At 32.1% G+C, this 14,090-nt stretch overlaps 3 protein-coding genes across 3 annotated transcripts; 2 read left to right on the top strand and 1 right to left on the bottom strand.

Moving 5' to 3' along the window:
* The first annotated feature begins 1,158 nt into the window (after nucleotides 1–1,158).
* LOC125578324 (uncharacterized protein At1g43920, Chloroplastic-like) lies at nucleotides 1,159–1,738 on the top strand. Its single transcript, XM_048740766.1, has 2 exons — nucleotides 1,159–1,314; nucleotides 1,435–1,738. The coding sequence occupies exons 1-2, from the start codon at nucleotides 1,159–1,161 to the stop codon at nucleotides 1,720–1,722; spliced, it is 444 nt and encodes a 147-aa protein (XP_048596723.1). The 3' UTR covers nucleotides 1,723–1,738.
* A 318-nt stretch (nucleotides 1,739–2,056) lies between these two features.
* LOC125578092 lies at nucleotides 2,057–4,842 on the bottom strand. Its single transcript, XM_048740376.1, has 5 exons — nucleotides 3,636–4,842; nucleotides 3,376–3,578; nucleotides 3,253–3,302; nucleotides 2,334–3,171; nucleotides 2,057–2,260 (listed from the first exon to the last, which is right to left on the bottom strand). Exons 1-5 carry the CDS (start codon nucleotides 4,840–4,842, stop codon nucleotides 2,057–2,059), a joined length of 2,502 nt encoding a protein of 833 aa, XP_048596333.1.
* Nucleotides 4,843–7,652: 2,810 nt separating this feature from the next.
* Nucleotides 7,653–9,272, top strand: LOC106364462 (transcription factor MYB74-like). Its single transcript, XM_013804031.3, has 3 exons — nucleotides 7,653–8,077; nucleotides 8,179–8,308; nucleotides 8,406–9,272. The coding sequence occupies exons 1-3, from the start codon at nucleotides 7,942–7,944 to the stop codon at nucleotides 9,142–9,144; spliced, it is 1,005 nt and encodes a 334-aa protein (XP_013659485.2). The 5' UTR covers nucleotides 7,653–7,941; the 3' UTR covers nucleotides 9,145–9,272.
* The last annotated feature ends 4,818 nt before the right edge of the window (nucleotides 9,273–14,090 follow it).

Below are 14,090 nucleotides of genomic sequence, written 5' to 3'. Positions count from 1 at the left end.
CTGTTTGTCAGAAAGAAATAAACATGAAAACCTAAAATCATTTACCTATAATGCAAAAGGAAAATCCTAAGATGTAGATTAAGACTGCGCTTTTCGAAGTTGAAATTGTGAGAATTCCAGACATTTGGTCAGTAATCTTCTTCATTATCTAGATTCAGTCTTCCAATACTTAGTTTTAATATAACACTTCATGATAGTTTAATTACTTATCCAGTTAGGATATAGCCTAGTTACTTGTATTACTATTATCGTTGTCAGTCCTGAATTAAATTCGTATATGTTAACAAAAACTATATATATGTATATACTCTATAATCTTTATGTCTAGCTACGGAAATGAGTTATCTTTTTGTTTAATATTGTATTCTGTATGTTTTCTTGGTAAAACAAAAATTTACTTACAACTTTTTTTATACATACTCTCCAATTTATCGATGAGAATTCGACCAAAAAAAACACTGAAATTTACGAAAATTACCAAAAAAACCTGGACATATGAGCTAGCTAATAAAATCCTGAACTTTTGTTGACTTTTTTTGTTTATTAAGAAATTTACGATTGACTGACCAGATTAACACACCGTTAACCGAGTTAACAGATAATTAAGCGGACATTAATTTTGGATGTTAAAGTATACGACGTCGTTTCATCTCTTTGTCTGATTAAAGACAAACAACGTCGTTTATATAGCCTTGTTATTAAAAAACTGGGTTTCTAACGGCTCGAACTCGTGTATTCGGATTTAATGGTAAGGGTTTTTGCCACTAAACTAGTGGATTTTGCAATAAATTTACGAACACAGTTTATTTTATTCTCTTCGAATCCGACTTAAAGACAAATGAATGAAACGACGCGTTTTATATAGCTTTTTTATTAAAAAGATGGGCTTCCATCGACTCGAACTCGTGCACTCGGGTTTAATGGTAGGGTTTTTGCCACTGAGCTAGTGGACTTTGCAATAGATTTAAGAACACAGTTTCTTTTATTTTCTTTGAATCCAAGTTAAATGAATCAAAAAGAAACGACGGCGTTTTCTCCTTCGATTGGTATAAACCCTAAATTCCCAAAATCATAAATCCAGTTCGCGATTCAAGCTCGATTCTCTTTGATCTCGTCCTTAAGAATCTCGATTCTCACTTTTCCTTCTTCGAGTATCGCATGATGAGTTCGGGTTTTGAGGATTCGTCTGTGAATACGATGGGAATTCGTGGTATCCCGGAGCAATGCGGCTGTGGTCGAAGAACTGGGATATACACATCAAAAACGAAGGTCAATCCAGGAAGAACTTTCTTTAGATGCCCAACGTTTCAAAATGTAAGTGTTTAATTTGATTGCAATTGATTGTGTTTAAGAAATTGTTGAACATAAAGCTTCAATGGCTAGGTAGTGAGAAATTGTTTGAACATAAAGATTGTGTTCATGATTTGTGTCTAGGATCACTTGTATAAATGGGTAGATGAAGCTGTCTACGAAGAGGTTCAAGATGCATTGCCAAAAGTTGAGTGCTTTGCATCAGATGTTATGAAAATTAAAATGGAGATCGAACGCATGAAAACCGTGGAGGAAGAGTTGAAAGATGATGTCAAGAAGGCGAGCAATGAACTTAAGAAGCTGAATGTGATCATGAAAGTGGGTTTTCTGGTGGTTTATTTAGGCGTTGTAATATGTCTTGTATTGATCATGTTTGACAAAGCAGATGGGTTGTCTTTGAATAGCTACTAGGAGACTCTGTTTATGTAATGGTAATGGTTTCAGTAAGGTTTATGTAAGGCTGTGTTTATATAAGACTCATGGTTCATGTAAGGATATGTTTTAAGACTATGTTTCAGTAAGGTTTATGTTTTACTTCTTGATTGTTTATAGAAGGACAAATGAACACACCAATGAACAGACCATCAAGATAAACAACATGATGAAAACACAAAGATAATAACCAACAGTATCTTCATTGAGAGTTTCAAATTAAAACAGCAGGAAGAGAAAAAAAAAGAGGTAGTTCTTGTTCCAAAAGCATTCAGACAGAGACACTATCATAAACAACACACAACAAAAGCATTTAATATTGATCTAAAAGAACCATCTTTCCCACGCTGTTGTCTGTGATGCTTGACCTTGTGAGGATTGGGGAACTTCCCATCGTGATGGTTGGAGATTGTGAGGATTGACCTTGTGAAGATTGAGGAACTTCCCATGGTGATGCTTGAGTTTGTGAGGATTGAGCTTGTGAGGATTGACCTTCTGACTCGCCAAAATGTAGTCCCTGTAACATATAAATGAATTGTCAGACACATTACCGATAGCTAAAAAACTAAGACCCTAACCAAGGCCCTAACCTGATATTTCCTTGGTCTGCCTCTTGGTTTCTTAGGTGGACTCTGAACAAAAGCCTTCCGACATGTATTCCTGTAGTGCCTTTCTTCTTTGCAATTAGAGCATGTCATTACCCTGTTCGCACGGCTCAGCTTGGTTGTAGACACTGTCTCATTGGTTCCCTTCTTTCGATCATGGTTTTTAAGCCTACCAGGCTTGCCATTTCGATTAGGTGGTGGAATCACACCTAATCTATTGGTCCGAGGCCACTCGATTATCCCATTTACAGGTCTGATCCCAAAACTGTAGGTTTCACGCCACTTAGAGGTTGTGAAGTAAGGAGCAACAAATTCAGAAAGTTTTCTTTCCACACCAAGGATGACCTTAGTAGCATGGATGCAAAGAATACCATTCATTTGCAAGCTTCGACATGCACAAGTCTCAATCTCCAAATTCACTACATATGACTGGTTTTTATCCTCCACCTCAGTCTCTGGTCCAATTGCCCAACGCAGACTACACTCTTTTGACTTCTTCTCAACCATGTCTAACTCTTTATGTGTCTTCTGGGTGAACCTAGTTTTCATGTCATTAGTCATCTTAGACCTATTGTAGTTCCTAGTCATACATTGGCGCCTTATCTCCTCTAACATGTCTAGCAGAGGCTTCTTCCTAGGCTCCCTGATGGTCTTGTTGAAGGACTCACACAAATTGTTCAGATTATCATTGCAGTAGGAGCCTATCTTGAAGAAAGCTCTAGACCAAGTCTCTGGCTTTGTCTTTATCAGAGATGCATGTGGGGCATGATCATAGTTCTTAAGCTCGTCCATGTTGGAGTTGAACATACCAGGAGTGTAGCTCCTTGCAATGAACCAGAAGAACCTTTGTAACCTTAGATCTTTTTCACATTTCCTCTAGTTTTCGTATATATGGCGACAACACTGTCTATGCTCAGCTTCTGGAAGGAGGGTATGAACTGCCTTCACTAATCCCTACAAGATGAGAAAAAAAAATCAGAAACAAGAATCAAACATTCATTGAGTATCATGAAAGAAAGGTGTTTACCTTTTGTTTGTCAGACATTATAACAAAGCCGTTCCCATCTTCCAATCTCAAATCCAAGGCCAAACGCTTCACAAACCAATCCCAGTTTGTATCATTCTCTATCTCCACTACAACCCAAGCAATAGGAACAATCCTATTGTCTCCATCTCTTCCAACCGCAGCCAACAACTGTCCCTTAATGTCCCATTTCAAAAAGGCTCCATCTAAGCCAATAACAGGCCTATAAGTCTTCTTTCATGCTTCCTTTTGTGCTTGGAAACACATGTAGAGCCTGTAGAACCTCTGCTTGCTTCCAACAATGGCTCCTGGTATGGTCTCAATTTTCATGGTTGATCCAGGATTGCTCCTCAATATCTCTGCTTGGTAATCCCAGATTTTATCAAAATGCTCCTCATGGGTCTTCCTCCTTTCTTTCATCACCTTCGTCTTGGCCTTAATGCATGAGTTTTCTAAAACTTCCATCTTATACTCCCTCAAGATCTCAGCCTGTATCTCCTTTACCGTGAGCTTAGGATTAAGCCTTAACCTCTCAGCAAATAGACTTGCAATTGCTGACCTCTTAAGTATCTTGGAATATCCTGTCCTCTCACACTTATGGTCATTGACGTATGTCTTTACCATCAACTTCTGTTTCCTCCTATCATACGAACAGTAGACCATCCAGGGACATGGAGCCTCATCATCTCTCATCCCAGCGGCACATTTTGCACCCATCTTCAAGCTACTGGATCTGTAGTACTTGATGTTGTATCTGGTTTTCAGTGTATACCTGAGACAAGCATGTTTGAAGTCCTCAACATCTGAAAATGTCTTACCTAGCTGAAGGAGCTCCTCTGGATCAGTGTCTTCTCTGTAAGCTTGCGCATGTATCATCTCCTCTTCATTCTCATCATCTGATGACATAGAATCAGGGATTTTATCATCATCCCATGCATCATCATCCCCTTCGTCTTCATCAACCTCACAGTCATCATTTTTTGCTTTATCGCCAAAATAAAGACTCAAATCTGTACAACCAACTTCCTCAATACCAGCAATACCGTTCTCATCTTCCCTACCATCATCACCTATATCCCCAAATTTCTCAATCTGGAGAAATTCTTCTCTGTCATCACCATCATCACATAGACTCTTCTCCGAGTTTACCTTCTGCTTCTTCGATTGTCTAGGAGACATAGGCGACCCACCATATGAAGTTCCCCGCCTTGTCTTCTTCGCAACTGTTGATGCCAACATCTCAGTCTCTGACCATTCTTCTCTGACATCACCAGAAGGAGCCACATTTACCTTCTGCTTCTTCGCAACTATAGGAGATAGAGTTGAACCACGCCTTGTGGCCTTCTCCGGAGATGGCGACCCATATGAAGTTCCCCGCCTTGTGGTCTTCTCCGGAGATGACGCAGGCGACCCATATGAAGTTCCCCGCCTTATCTTCGACGCCTTAGACGCCTCTATAGATGCCAACATCGATATCCCTTCAACGCTTTTACGGATCCTCGATCTCTCCGGCGATGACAAACTCACAGAAGCATCGCGTTCTCAACCCTTCTTCGACTCTTGAACCGCTTCGTCACTCCCGTAATCGAAATTCCTCATCGCTCCGAAAATCATTACCTCCCTTCCATTCCTTGTGAACTTCGTCTTTACCATCTCTTCACATCACAAGAAAAATCCCCAAATTGATTTGAGAAATTAAGGTTACGTTCAAACACGGGTTTCGTTTTGTTTGATTTCAATCAAACACATCTTTTGATCAATAAAAATAAACATGTGTGGTAATTTTCCGAAAAGTCTACTAGCTCAGTGACAAAACCCCCTAAGGACCACGAGTGCACGGATTCGAGTCCAGCCAACAACAGTTTTAATTAAGCAAAACGACGCCATCTTGAGATTTTGTCTTTACCAAAACAATTGGATGAAACGACGTAGTTTCACTAAACGACAGTAATTAATGGTGAGTTAACAATGTTTTAACTGTCGGTTAACGGTGTGTTAATCTGGTAAGTCAATCATAAGTTTGTGCATAAACTAAAAAAGTCAACAAAAAATCTGGATTTTATTGGTCAGGCTCGAGTACAGGTTTCTTTTGCAATTTCTGCATAGTTCAGTGTTTTTTTGGCCGATTTTTCATTTATCAATCATATTTTGTCTCATTTTTATTATATAATATATATCAAATCGTAGGAAAAAAAAATTGTACAACCTCGGGAGGTAAAACGAGTCGCAGAATGAGTGGTTCGTACAATAAGGAAAATCATCTAAAGTCACGCCATGCAAAATGTACCGGTCATCATTTTTTCGCTCCATGTTTACTATAAGACGACTACACTAACCTTTGACCCAGCACGTGTGCTTTTTGAAACCAAAGCCGAACAGCTTCCGTCCCGGCTCAGGATTTGTTTTTCAATATTTGTTTATTAATAATTGGCAGTTTTCAAAAAAATACAATTGAAGTTTATGTTTTATCTCAACTAATTATCCACTCAATGAAGAAGAAGATAACTCAAAATAAAATTTTGATTGGGTTGTGAAAAGCATCACAATTCACAATCATGTATTCAAAATTCACGTAGAAAAAGCTAATAGGTCCAAAAGATTGGTCTTCATTTTTTTTTTCTTGAGAGATTTTGATGGATAGAGAGACAGAAATAAACAGCTAAATATGGTGTGTATTTATATTTATTACCTCGAATATATTAGATAATGAAATAATGTTTTTCTTCTTCTAGAACATAGACAAATATTGTAATTGTTGTAATTTCTTTTCTTTTTTTTGTCATCAACATAAATATTGTTGTAATTTCTTATTCCATTGCAAAACCATTTCAAAAAATTAAATCTTAGAAAATACAATTTTCATTTCTAAACTTCAACATAATTCCACTGCTAAATTTTGTGTAACATGTGTTGATATATTAACTATACATAACATATAACTCTTAATTGGTAAGCAACATAATTCCACTGCTAAATTTTGTGTAACATGTGTTGATATATTAACTATATATAACATATAACTCTTATTTGGTAAGCAATATTATCATGAATTTATCATAAAAATAGTACTACCAGACTCAGATTGCCTTTCAGTTTTTCTGCCCCATTCTCCTTCCTCTATATAGTAATTAGTAACTATGAATAGTATATATGTTACCAAAAAAATAATATATATGCATGTCTAATGAAGCTAACAACATGGTTCAATTCTCTTAATATGTTGAGCAAGACTGTTCGAATTAGTAAATACCTGATTAACAAAATAAATACAAATTAAAATACATACCTTATAGTTCAAACTTATAACTCTTAGCTAGAGGCAGTAAAAGGCCTGTAAAACTATTATACATTAATGATATGTTTTTGAAATAAAAATCTTTGGAAAAAAGCCTGAAGGGAAAAAAAGGTTGAAACTGTAAGGGGAGAGAACGAGTACGTGGCATCATAATTTTTGCGACAGCTAATGTGAAAACACCTAAAAACTATGGAGAGCGATGCTCCTCGACGACGTCCTTGTCCACTTGGATTGTGATTGCATTTTGATTTATCATACACTAATCAATTGATTAGTTAACTATCATCACACAGTATTAAAACTTCAATTCCATTAATTTATACAACATTTCACTACGTATCTCCCCAAAATCACGTGTTTCATATCGTACGTACGATTGTCTAGTCTTTATGAAGAAGACTAAAACACAATATATAGTATAAAAGTATAATTACCTAGACTCTTATAAATGATGAAAGCCTAATTTGGAACATATCCACTCGAAACTCGGGTATTAGTTGGATTAATTCTTCATATAATATGGAGAAGATGACATCTCCCTTATTAAAATCAATAAGAATGTACTAATATTATTTATATACTTCTTTTATTTTAATACATGACCTTTTATTGATTTTTTTTGTTTCCAATTAGATGATGTTTTCAATTTTAATGTAAAATTTATTAGTTTTTATGTTATATGAGTATTTGTGCTACATTCTATTTTTAATTTGGTTCAATTGTGTTTAACTTAGTAAATATTGTTGTTTTAGTGTATAAAATATATAAAAAATAAATGTTTCTTAATCTGTATGTACAATCCTAAAACATAGTTTAGTAAAAACAAACGGAGAATTTTTTGTTGATTACGCAAACTGAAATTGCTGCATTAGAAATGTAGTAGTCATCTTTGTTGAGTTTTAGACATTTTCATAAATCACTGTAGAAGTTGTAGAAATTAGTTCAAGATGTATAAAAAACTTTCCCTTTTCAATTTTTAATATATATAATATATAAAGCCAAATAATCTTCTTCAAAATAAATATGCTTGAGACTGCAAAGGACACGTAGCCCAATCGATGAACAGAGGACGGCACCGAATCATTTTGACTTCACCTTTTTCTTATGATAAAGAGTCTCATCGTTTTTCCTATATATACTTCGTACTCCTCTTTTAGGTCCCTACGTCTCTGTCTCTCTTTCTCTATACTCTCAATTCTCAGTTTCTTGATTAACCCAACAACATTAATTTTGTACAATTTGACTCCATTAATCATTAATTATTCTTCAAAACGATGGGAAGATCACCATGTTTGGATAAGAAAATTGGGCTCAAGAAAGGTCCATGGACTCCAGCGGAAGATCAAAAGCTCATTGATTATATCAATAAACATGGTTATGGAAACTGGAGAACTCTTCCCAAGAATGCTGGTTCTTATATATATCTTCGTTATTGCATTTTACTTAATACTTTTATTCATTTTTGTTTGATAAAAATTTTAACCTTTTTTCTCGAATCTTGTTAATTATAGGGTTAGAAAGATGTGGTAAGAGTTGTCGTCTCCGGTGGACTAATTATCTCCGACCAGATATAAAACGAGGAAGGTTCTCCTTTGAAGAAGAAGAAATCATTATTCAACTTCACAGCATCATGGGAAACAAGTGAGTTTAATGTTTCCCTTTTCTTGCATATTTTCAAGTGCATTAATTTTCTATGTTTTTCTGACTTTGTTTGCTTTCTTGATAAACTATATTTTAGGTGGTCTGCAATTGCGGCTAGATTGCCAGGAAGAACAGACAACGAGATCAAAAACTATTGGAACACTCACATCAGAAAAAGACTTCTAAAGTTAGGAATCGATCCGGTAACACATAGTCCACGTCTTGATCTTCTGGATATCTCCTCCATTCTCAGCTCATCTGTCCACAACTCTTCTCATCATCATCAACAAAACATGTTGAGGCTTATGATGGGTGATGGGAATCATCATCATCAGCCATTAGTCAACCCGGAGATACTCAAGCTCGCAACGTCTCTCTTTTCAAATTCTCAACAACAATACAAGAATCAGAACAACCCCACCAATACACACGAGGTTAACCAACCCGAAGTAAACCAATATCAAAACGGCTACAATATTATTGGTAATCAAGAATTACAATCTTGCTTCCCTAGCATGGATCAATTCGCAGAGTTTCAAGACCCCATGCCAACGACGACGTTTCCAGATTCAGTGCATTCGCTCCCATTGAACCAGGACTATGATTATTCGACATCTAACTTCGCATTAGAACCTTTTTACTCTGACTTTGCTTCGGTCTTGGCCACACCCTCTTCGAGCCCGACTCCATTAGACTCAAGCGCCACAACTTACATCAATAGTAGTACTTGCAGCACCGAGGATGAAAAAGAGAGTTATTGCAATAATAACTTCATGAATAGTTCTGAAATAGGTCCTGATTATTCGTTTGATGTTAATGGTTTTCTGCAATTCTAAGAAACACATTAAAGACCCATGGGATAGAGTTATTTAATACTATTGTATTCAATATATAGATTTTGTTACATATGTAAGATACAATTTCTTATTGTTTTTTCTTCTCATTATTTTATACTAGTTTAATATATCGCCAAAGCTAGCGAAAGTAACATCCCACCAATAAACAATATACATCTCGTAAGACTTTTTTAAATGATCCAGTTTCTGTTATTGGTATCTACACTTTTGTTTAATATATTTGGTCAGCTTTTCTTCCACATAACTGCCTACAGATCGATCCAGCGAGAATATCAAATATGGCTCGAGTTACAGCATATATACATATTTTATCAGGTGCATGATTTAATTTTGCTGAAAAGAAAGCAGAAAAAAATGATAACCAAAACACTTGACTCCTTGTGTTTCACTCACTACCCTGAATAAATTAACACTCCCTCCGTTTTACAAAGATTGATGTTTTAGAAAAAAATATTTTTATAAATACATTCTTTATATTTTTCATGTATCTTTATTACTAATAATGATTAATTTTAAAAAACTTACTGTATTTACTATATTTTTATTAGTTTTAAGGGGAATTTGCCGAAAACCCTATATATTCATTTTAAACATAAAGGTGTATACATATTCTATCAAATACAAACCAACCTAAATAGATGGTAAAATTACTAGTTAACCTTTATGACTAAACAAAAAACCATAAATACATTTTTTATGATTTTGTCATTCTGAAATTTACAAGTAATAGAAAGAAGTCTACACATAAGTAGTATTTCTAAAAAATATACTATAATTAGACTTATTTTGTAGTCTACGTCGTAATATGATCTAATAATTTAATTATAAAAATGTAAAAATATGATCTAATAATTTAATTATAAAAATGTATCAATATAAGGATTAAGATGACATATATAAATTATGATTTTATATTATTGAACAATATAAAATATATATATTGATTTGGTAACCATGCGTTAGACAATTTTTATGGTTTACCAACAAAAGAGGTTCTAACATGTTATGTCTCTAAGGGTTAGATTTTAGATTGAGACATTTTTGGTTTTTTGAATTAAATTGCATATTAATGTTGAGTAGTTTATATTTTGTATATTTTGATATTTGATACAATAATTAAGATTTTTTTGATTATCAAACAAACATTTAAGATTTGAGATTTTTAATTTAGGGCATAGTAGACCTACAATAAAGTCTACTGCATTGTAGGTGTAGTGTCTTTTTCATACTTTAATTGGTGAACTAGATTTTGACCCGCGCTTTGAAAGCGCGGGATCGATTCTTTTTAAAATTTCATTTAAATTAATAAATATTTGTCTAATCTATATTTTAATAGATTTTTTATTTGTTTATAGTCAATTTTTATAATATTGTCTTCTTTAGTTTTTTAATTATTATTAAAATAAAAATGTTTGTGTAATAATTAATTAGTTAAAAGATTTTAAAATGGTAAACTCCTACTCAATAAATTTAATCATATTGTGATGATATATTTGGTAAGGTTATTTATTTATAATTTTAACTTATTAAATAAATATTATATGAAAAATGTAATAGACATTACATTTTTTATTCTACATATTTTTAATTAATGCATAAATTTTAAATTATAATAACATAAATATTTAATAATAGGAAACCGGTGCTGCCTATTTATAATATTGATCGGATTCAAAGCGAGGTGTTAGGTTTTAGGAAAAAACTTGGGGAGAAAGTTGGGGGATCTTTTCTTTAAAATCAAATTTCTCTATATTTTAAGATTAGTTTTGGAAAATTCAGTTACCATGTCAAAGAGTTAAAATATTTTTCTGCGTGTTCTTCAAGTTGGGAGATTTTTTTTAATTTGATTTGATTCCGTAAATCTCTGAGTAAATGGGATTTAAAACGACTTAATGGGCTTAAAAACGAAAATGTAAGTAGCATATTTGTTGGGCTTTTCATTTTTGAAAAACATTTACAACAATTGAAAAAACAATTGAAAAAAGAAATGAAATGTTTTGTAATTAATAGGAAAATTCAGGGGCAGATTCATAAGAAGTATTCTGCTTTAATAGTATAGATACAAATAAAGAATGTGAAACCATATATTATATCTATTAAAAAAACACATTTAGTAAATCATACGTTAAAATTATTAAACAATAAAGAAAAAAAGAACCCAAAAAAATCGTTGTAATCTAACAGATAAGTCTACTCACTAGTAGTAATTTAACCCAATCATATTTAACCAAGTTAATTTTAACTTAACTGAACTTAAACCAATTTTTTTTTAAAACCTAATGTGAAATCATATATTAAAATTATTAGAAGAATATAAAAACGAAAAAATTATAGTAGACTAGTTTGTAACTCTACCAAACCGAAAACAATTTGAGATTACAAAAATTAAAAAAAAAACAATTTTGATTGATTTTAGTTTTTTGTATGAATAAATTAAAATTATAGTAGACTAGTTTTGTGTTTCACTTGTATAATATTTTTTTTTTGTCAGCTCTTGTATGATATTATTAATTTTTGTTAGTAATCAATTTTCACAAGATATTATTTTCAACCAAACAGTTAAAACATCCATAAGATAAAACAATAACGAACACAAATAAGAAAACAAATCTATACAAAAATTCCAAGAAGTTTCAAGAGTAAAACTAATCACAAAAACTTTGCAATATGTCTCAAGTGTATACTTCAAACAATAAAAATGCAGTAGTAGACTTCTAAGAACATCTCCAACAATGACACCAAATTTGGTGTTGAAATTACACCAAATTTGGTGTTTTGGTATCATAATCTTTTTGTCATCTCCAACAATGACACTAAATTTTCAACTAAAAGTAATATTATATATATTATTTGATGCTTTCAGTTTTAATTTTTTTTTTAATATTTTTTATTATTTGTAATTCATAAGTAATTATTTTATCATATTTAGATTATTATTTATATTTTTATTATTTGTAAGTTATAAATGATAATAGTCATTTAGTTATTTATTTTGAAAAGAAAAGTAAAATAATTTTAATTTTTAAATATGTGAAAATAAATTAAAAATACAAATAATACACTATATTTATGTTTAATTAGAATTTTCTAGTAATTGAGCTATATTATTAAATGAAACAAAATAAAATATGTATTTTAAAGATTTGGTGAATAGCGTTACACTAAATATGGTGTAACAATATTCATAGTACACCAAATATGGTGGGATGGTGTCAATTTTGATGTTTTGTTGGAGATGAAATTACACCAAATTTGGTATTTTGGTGTCTTGTTGGAGATGACCTAAATAAGTCTACACTTAGTTAACTACCTAATCAAACCAAAAATTTCTTAGCTCCATAATTATAACACATTAAATTGTGAAATTTATCCAAGACCATTAAGATTTATTAACACACACTGTAAAACAATTAAATCATAAAAATATGATACATAATACGCAAATGCACTTTTAATAGAATTTTGGACGTAAACTTCAACTGCAATCTACATTTGTTGACTTATGAAGACCTCTACACTAATTTTCTAACAACATATTCAAACAAAAAATTGATAGTTTCATAATTATAACATATTATATTTTGAAAATCAGTTAAGACCATTAGGATTAACTAACACACACTGTCAACCAATAAAATTTTGAAAACATTTAATGAATAATACACAAATTCACTTTTAATAGATTTTTCTACGTATACTAAATATGCAGTCTACACATTAGTAGACTTTCTTTTTAGATTAGGTATGTAGACTGTCATATACGTCTACTCTTTGGGTTAGTTTTTGTAATTGCAAAATTCACAGGTTAATTTCTTAATTTAAAAAGTTGTGATTTTATATGTGTAGACTTCCTTTATTGTTTATAATTTAAAAATATTAGTTTTGCAATTGATCTGAATTCACCTAGGATTTGGCTTTCAACAGTAGACTTCATATGCAATTTACGTTATCTTGGAAGATGTTTGTTTTGCAATTGACAAAATCTGAATTTCTATGAGTAGATTTAAATGAATGCCTACGAATATGTAGAATTCATTTGAAGTCCACTCTCAAATCCGACAGATTAATATTGTGTTTGACGAAAATAAAATAGTAGATTCATTTGCAGTCTACGTTTTTTGTAATATTAGTATACTGCATATGAAGTATACTCTTTAATTTATTTTTGGTCAATCTTTTAACATTTTAGTCAAACACAAAACAAACTTATTTAATGAAGTCAAAGTTTTGGTCAGATGCAAAACATATCTTTTGTAGACTTTCCAATCAATATGCAAAATGTAGACTTCATTGGAAGTCTACTATGAAAATTCAAAAGTTTAATCAAATGCAAATATAACTTTTTTATGTAGAATTTTTAGTAAATCTACCTAATTTTTTTGTATGTTTCCAAAAGTAAAGACGTATAGATATTTAGGGAAGTCTGCGTAGCAAAGAATATAAGTTTGATCAATTTCAAAACTAACATGTGCGTTGACAAGTAGACTGTTTAGTATGTCTACACATATGAGTACACATACAAAAAGTCTACTATCGCGACACAATACAAAAAGTCTACTACCGCGACACATATTTGAAAAATTATGAAAACCATGTAAATATTTTTTTTTGATGTAAAGATCGTTTCCAACTTTTTCCACCGTCCAAGTTTCAAATATGAGCAAAAAAGCACCTTTGACAATTTTTTTACTTAAGAAACTCAAAAATACGAAGTTTGTCTTTATGGAAATGAAAGTTGTGAAAGTTTTTTAGATGAAAATGAAAAGATAATGAAGATTTGTTGGTTTGGAATGAGGAAAAAGTAGATATAAATTAAATTCTTGAGCTTTAAGAACTCAAAATAGTTGTTCATGGTGGTTGAAAATTGACGATGATGTCATTGTTGTAAATACTGAGAAATGTTTAGAGTATATTTGGTTTTTTGA

Source organism: Brassica napus, chromosome A9 (assembly GCF_020379485.1).
Source record: "Brassica napus cultivar Da-Ae chromosome A9, Da-Ae, whole genome shotgun sequence".
NCBI lineage: Eukaryota > Viridiplantae > Streptophyta > Magnoliopsida > Brassicales > Brassicaceae > Brassica > Brassica napus.
Note: the sequence above shows the minus strand (reverse complement) of the source record. Positions and strands in the feature narration are given on the sequence as shown.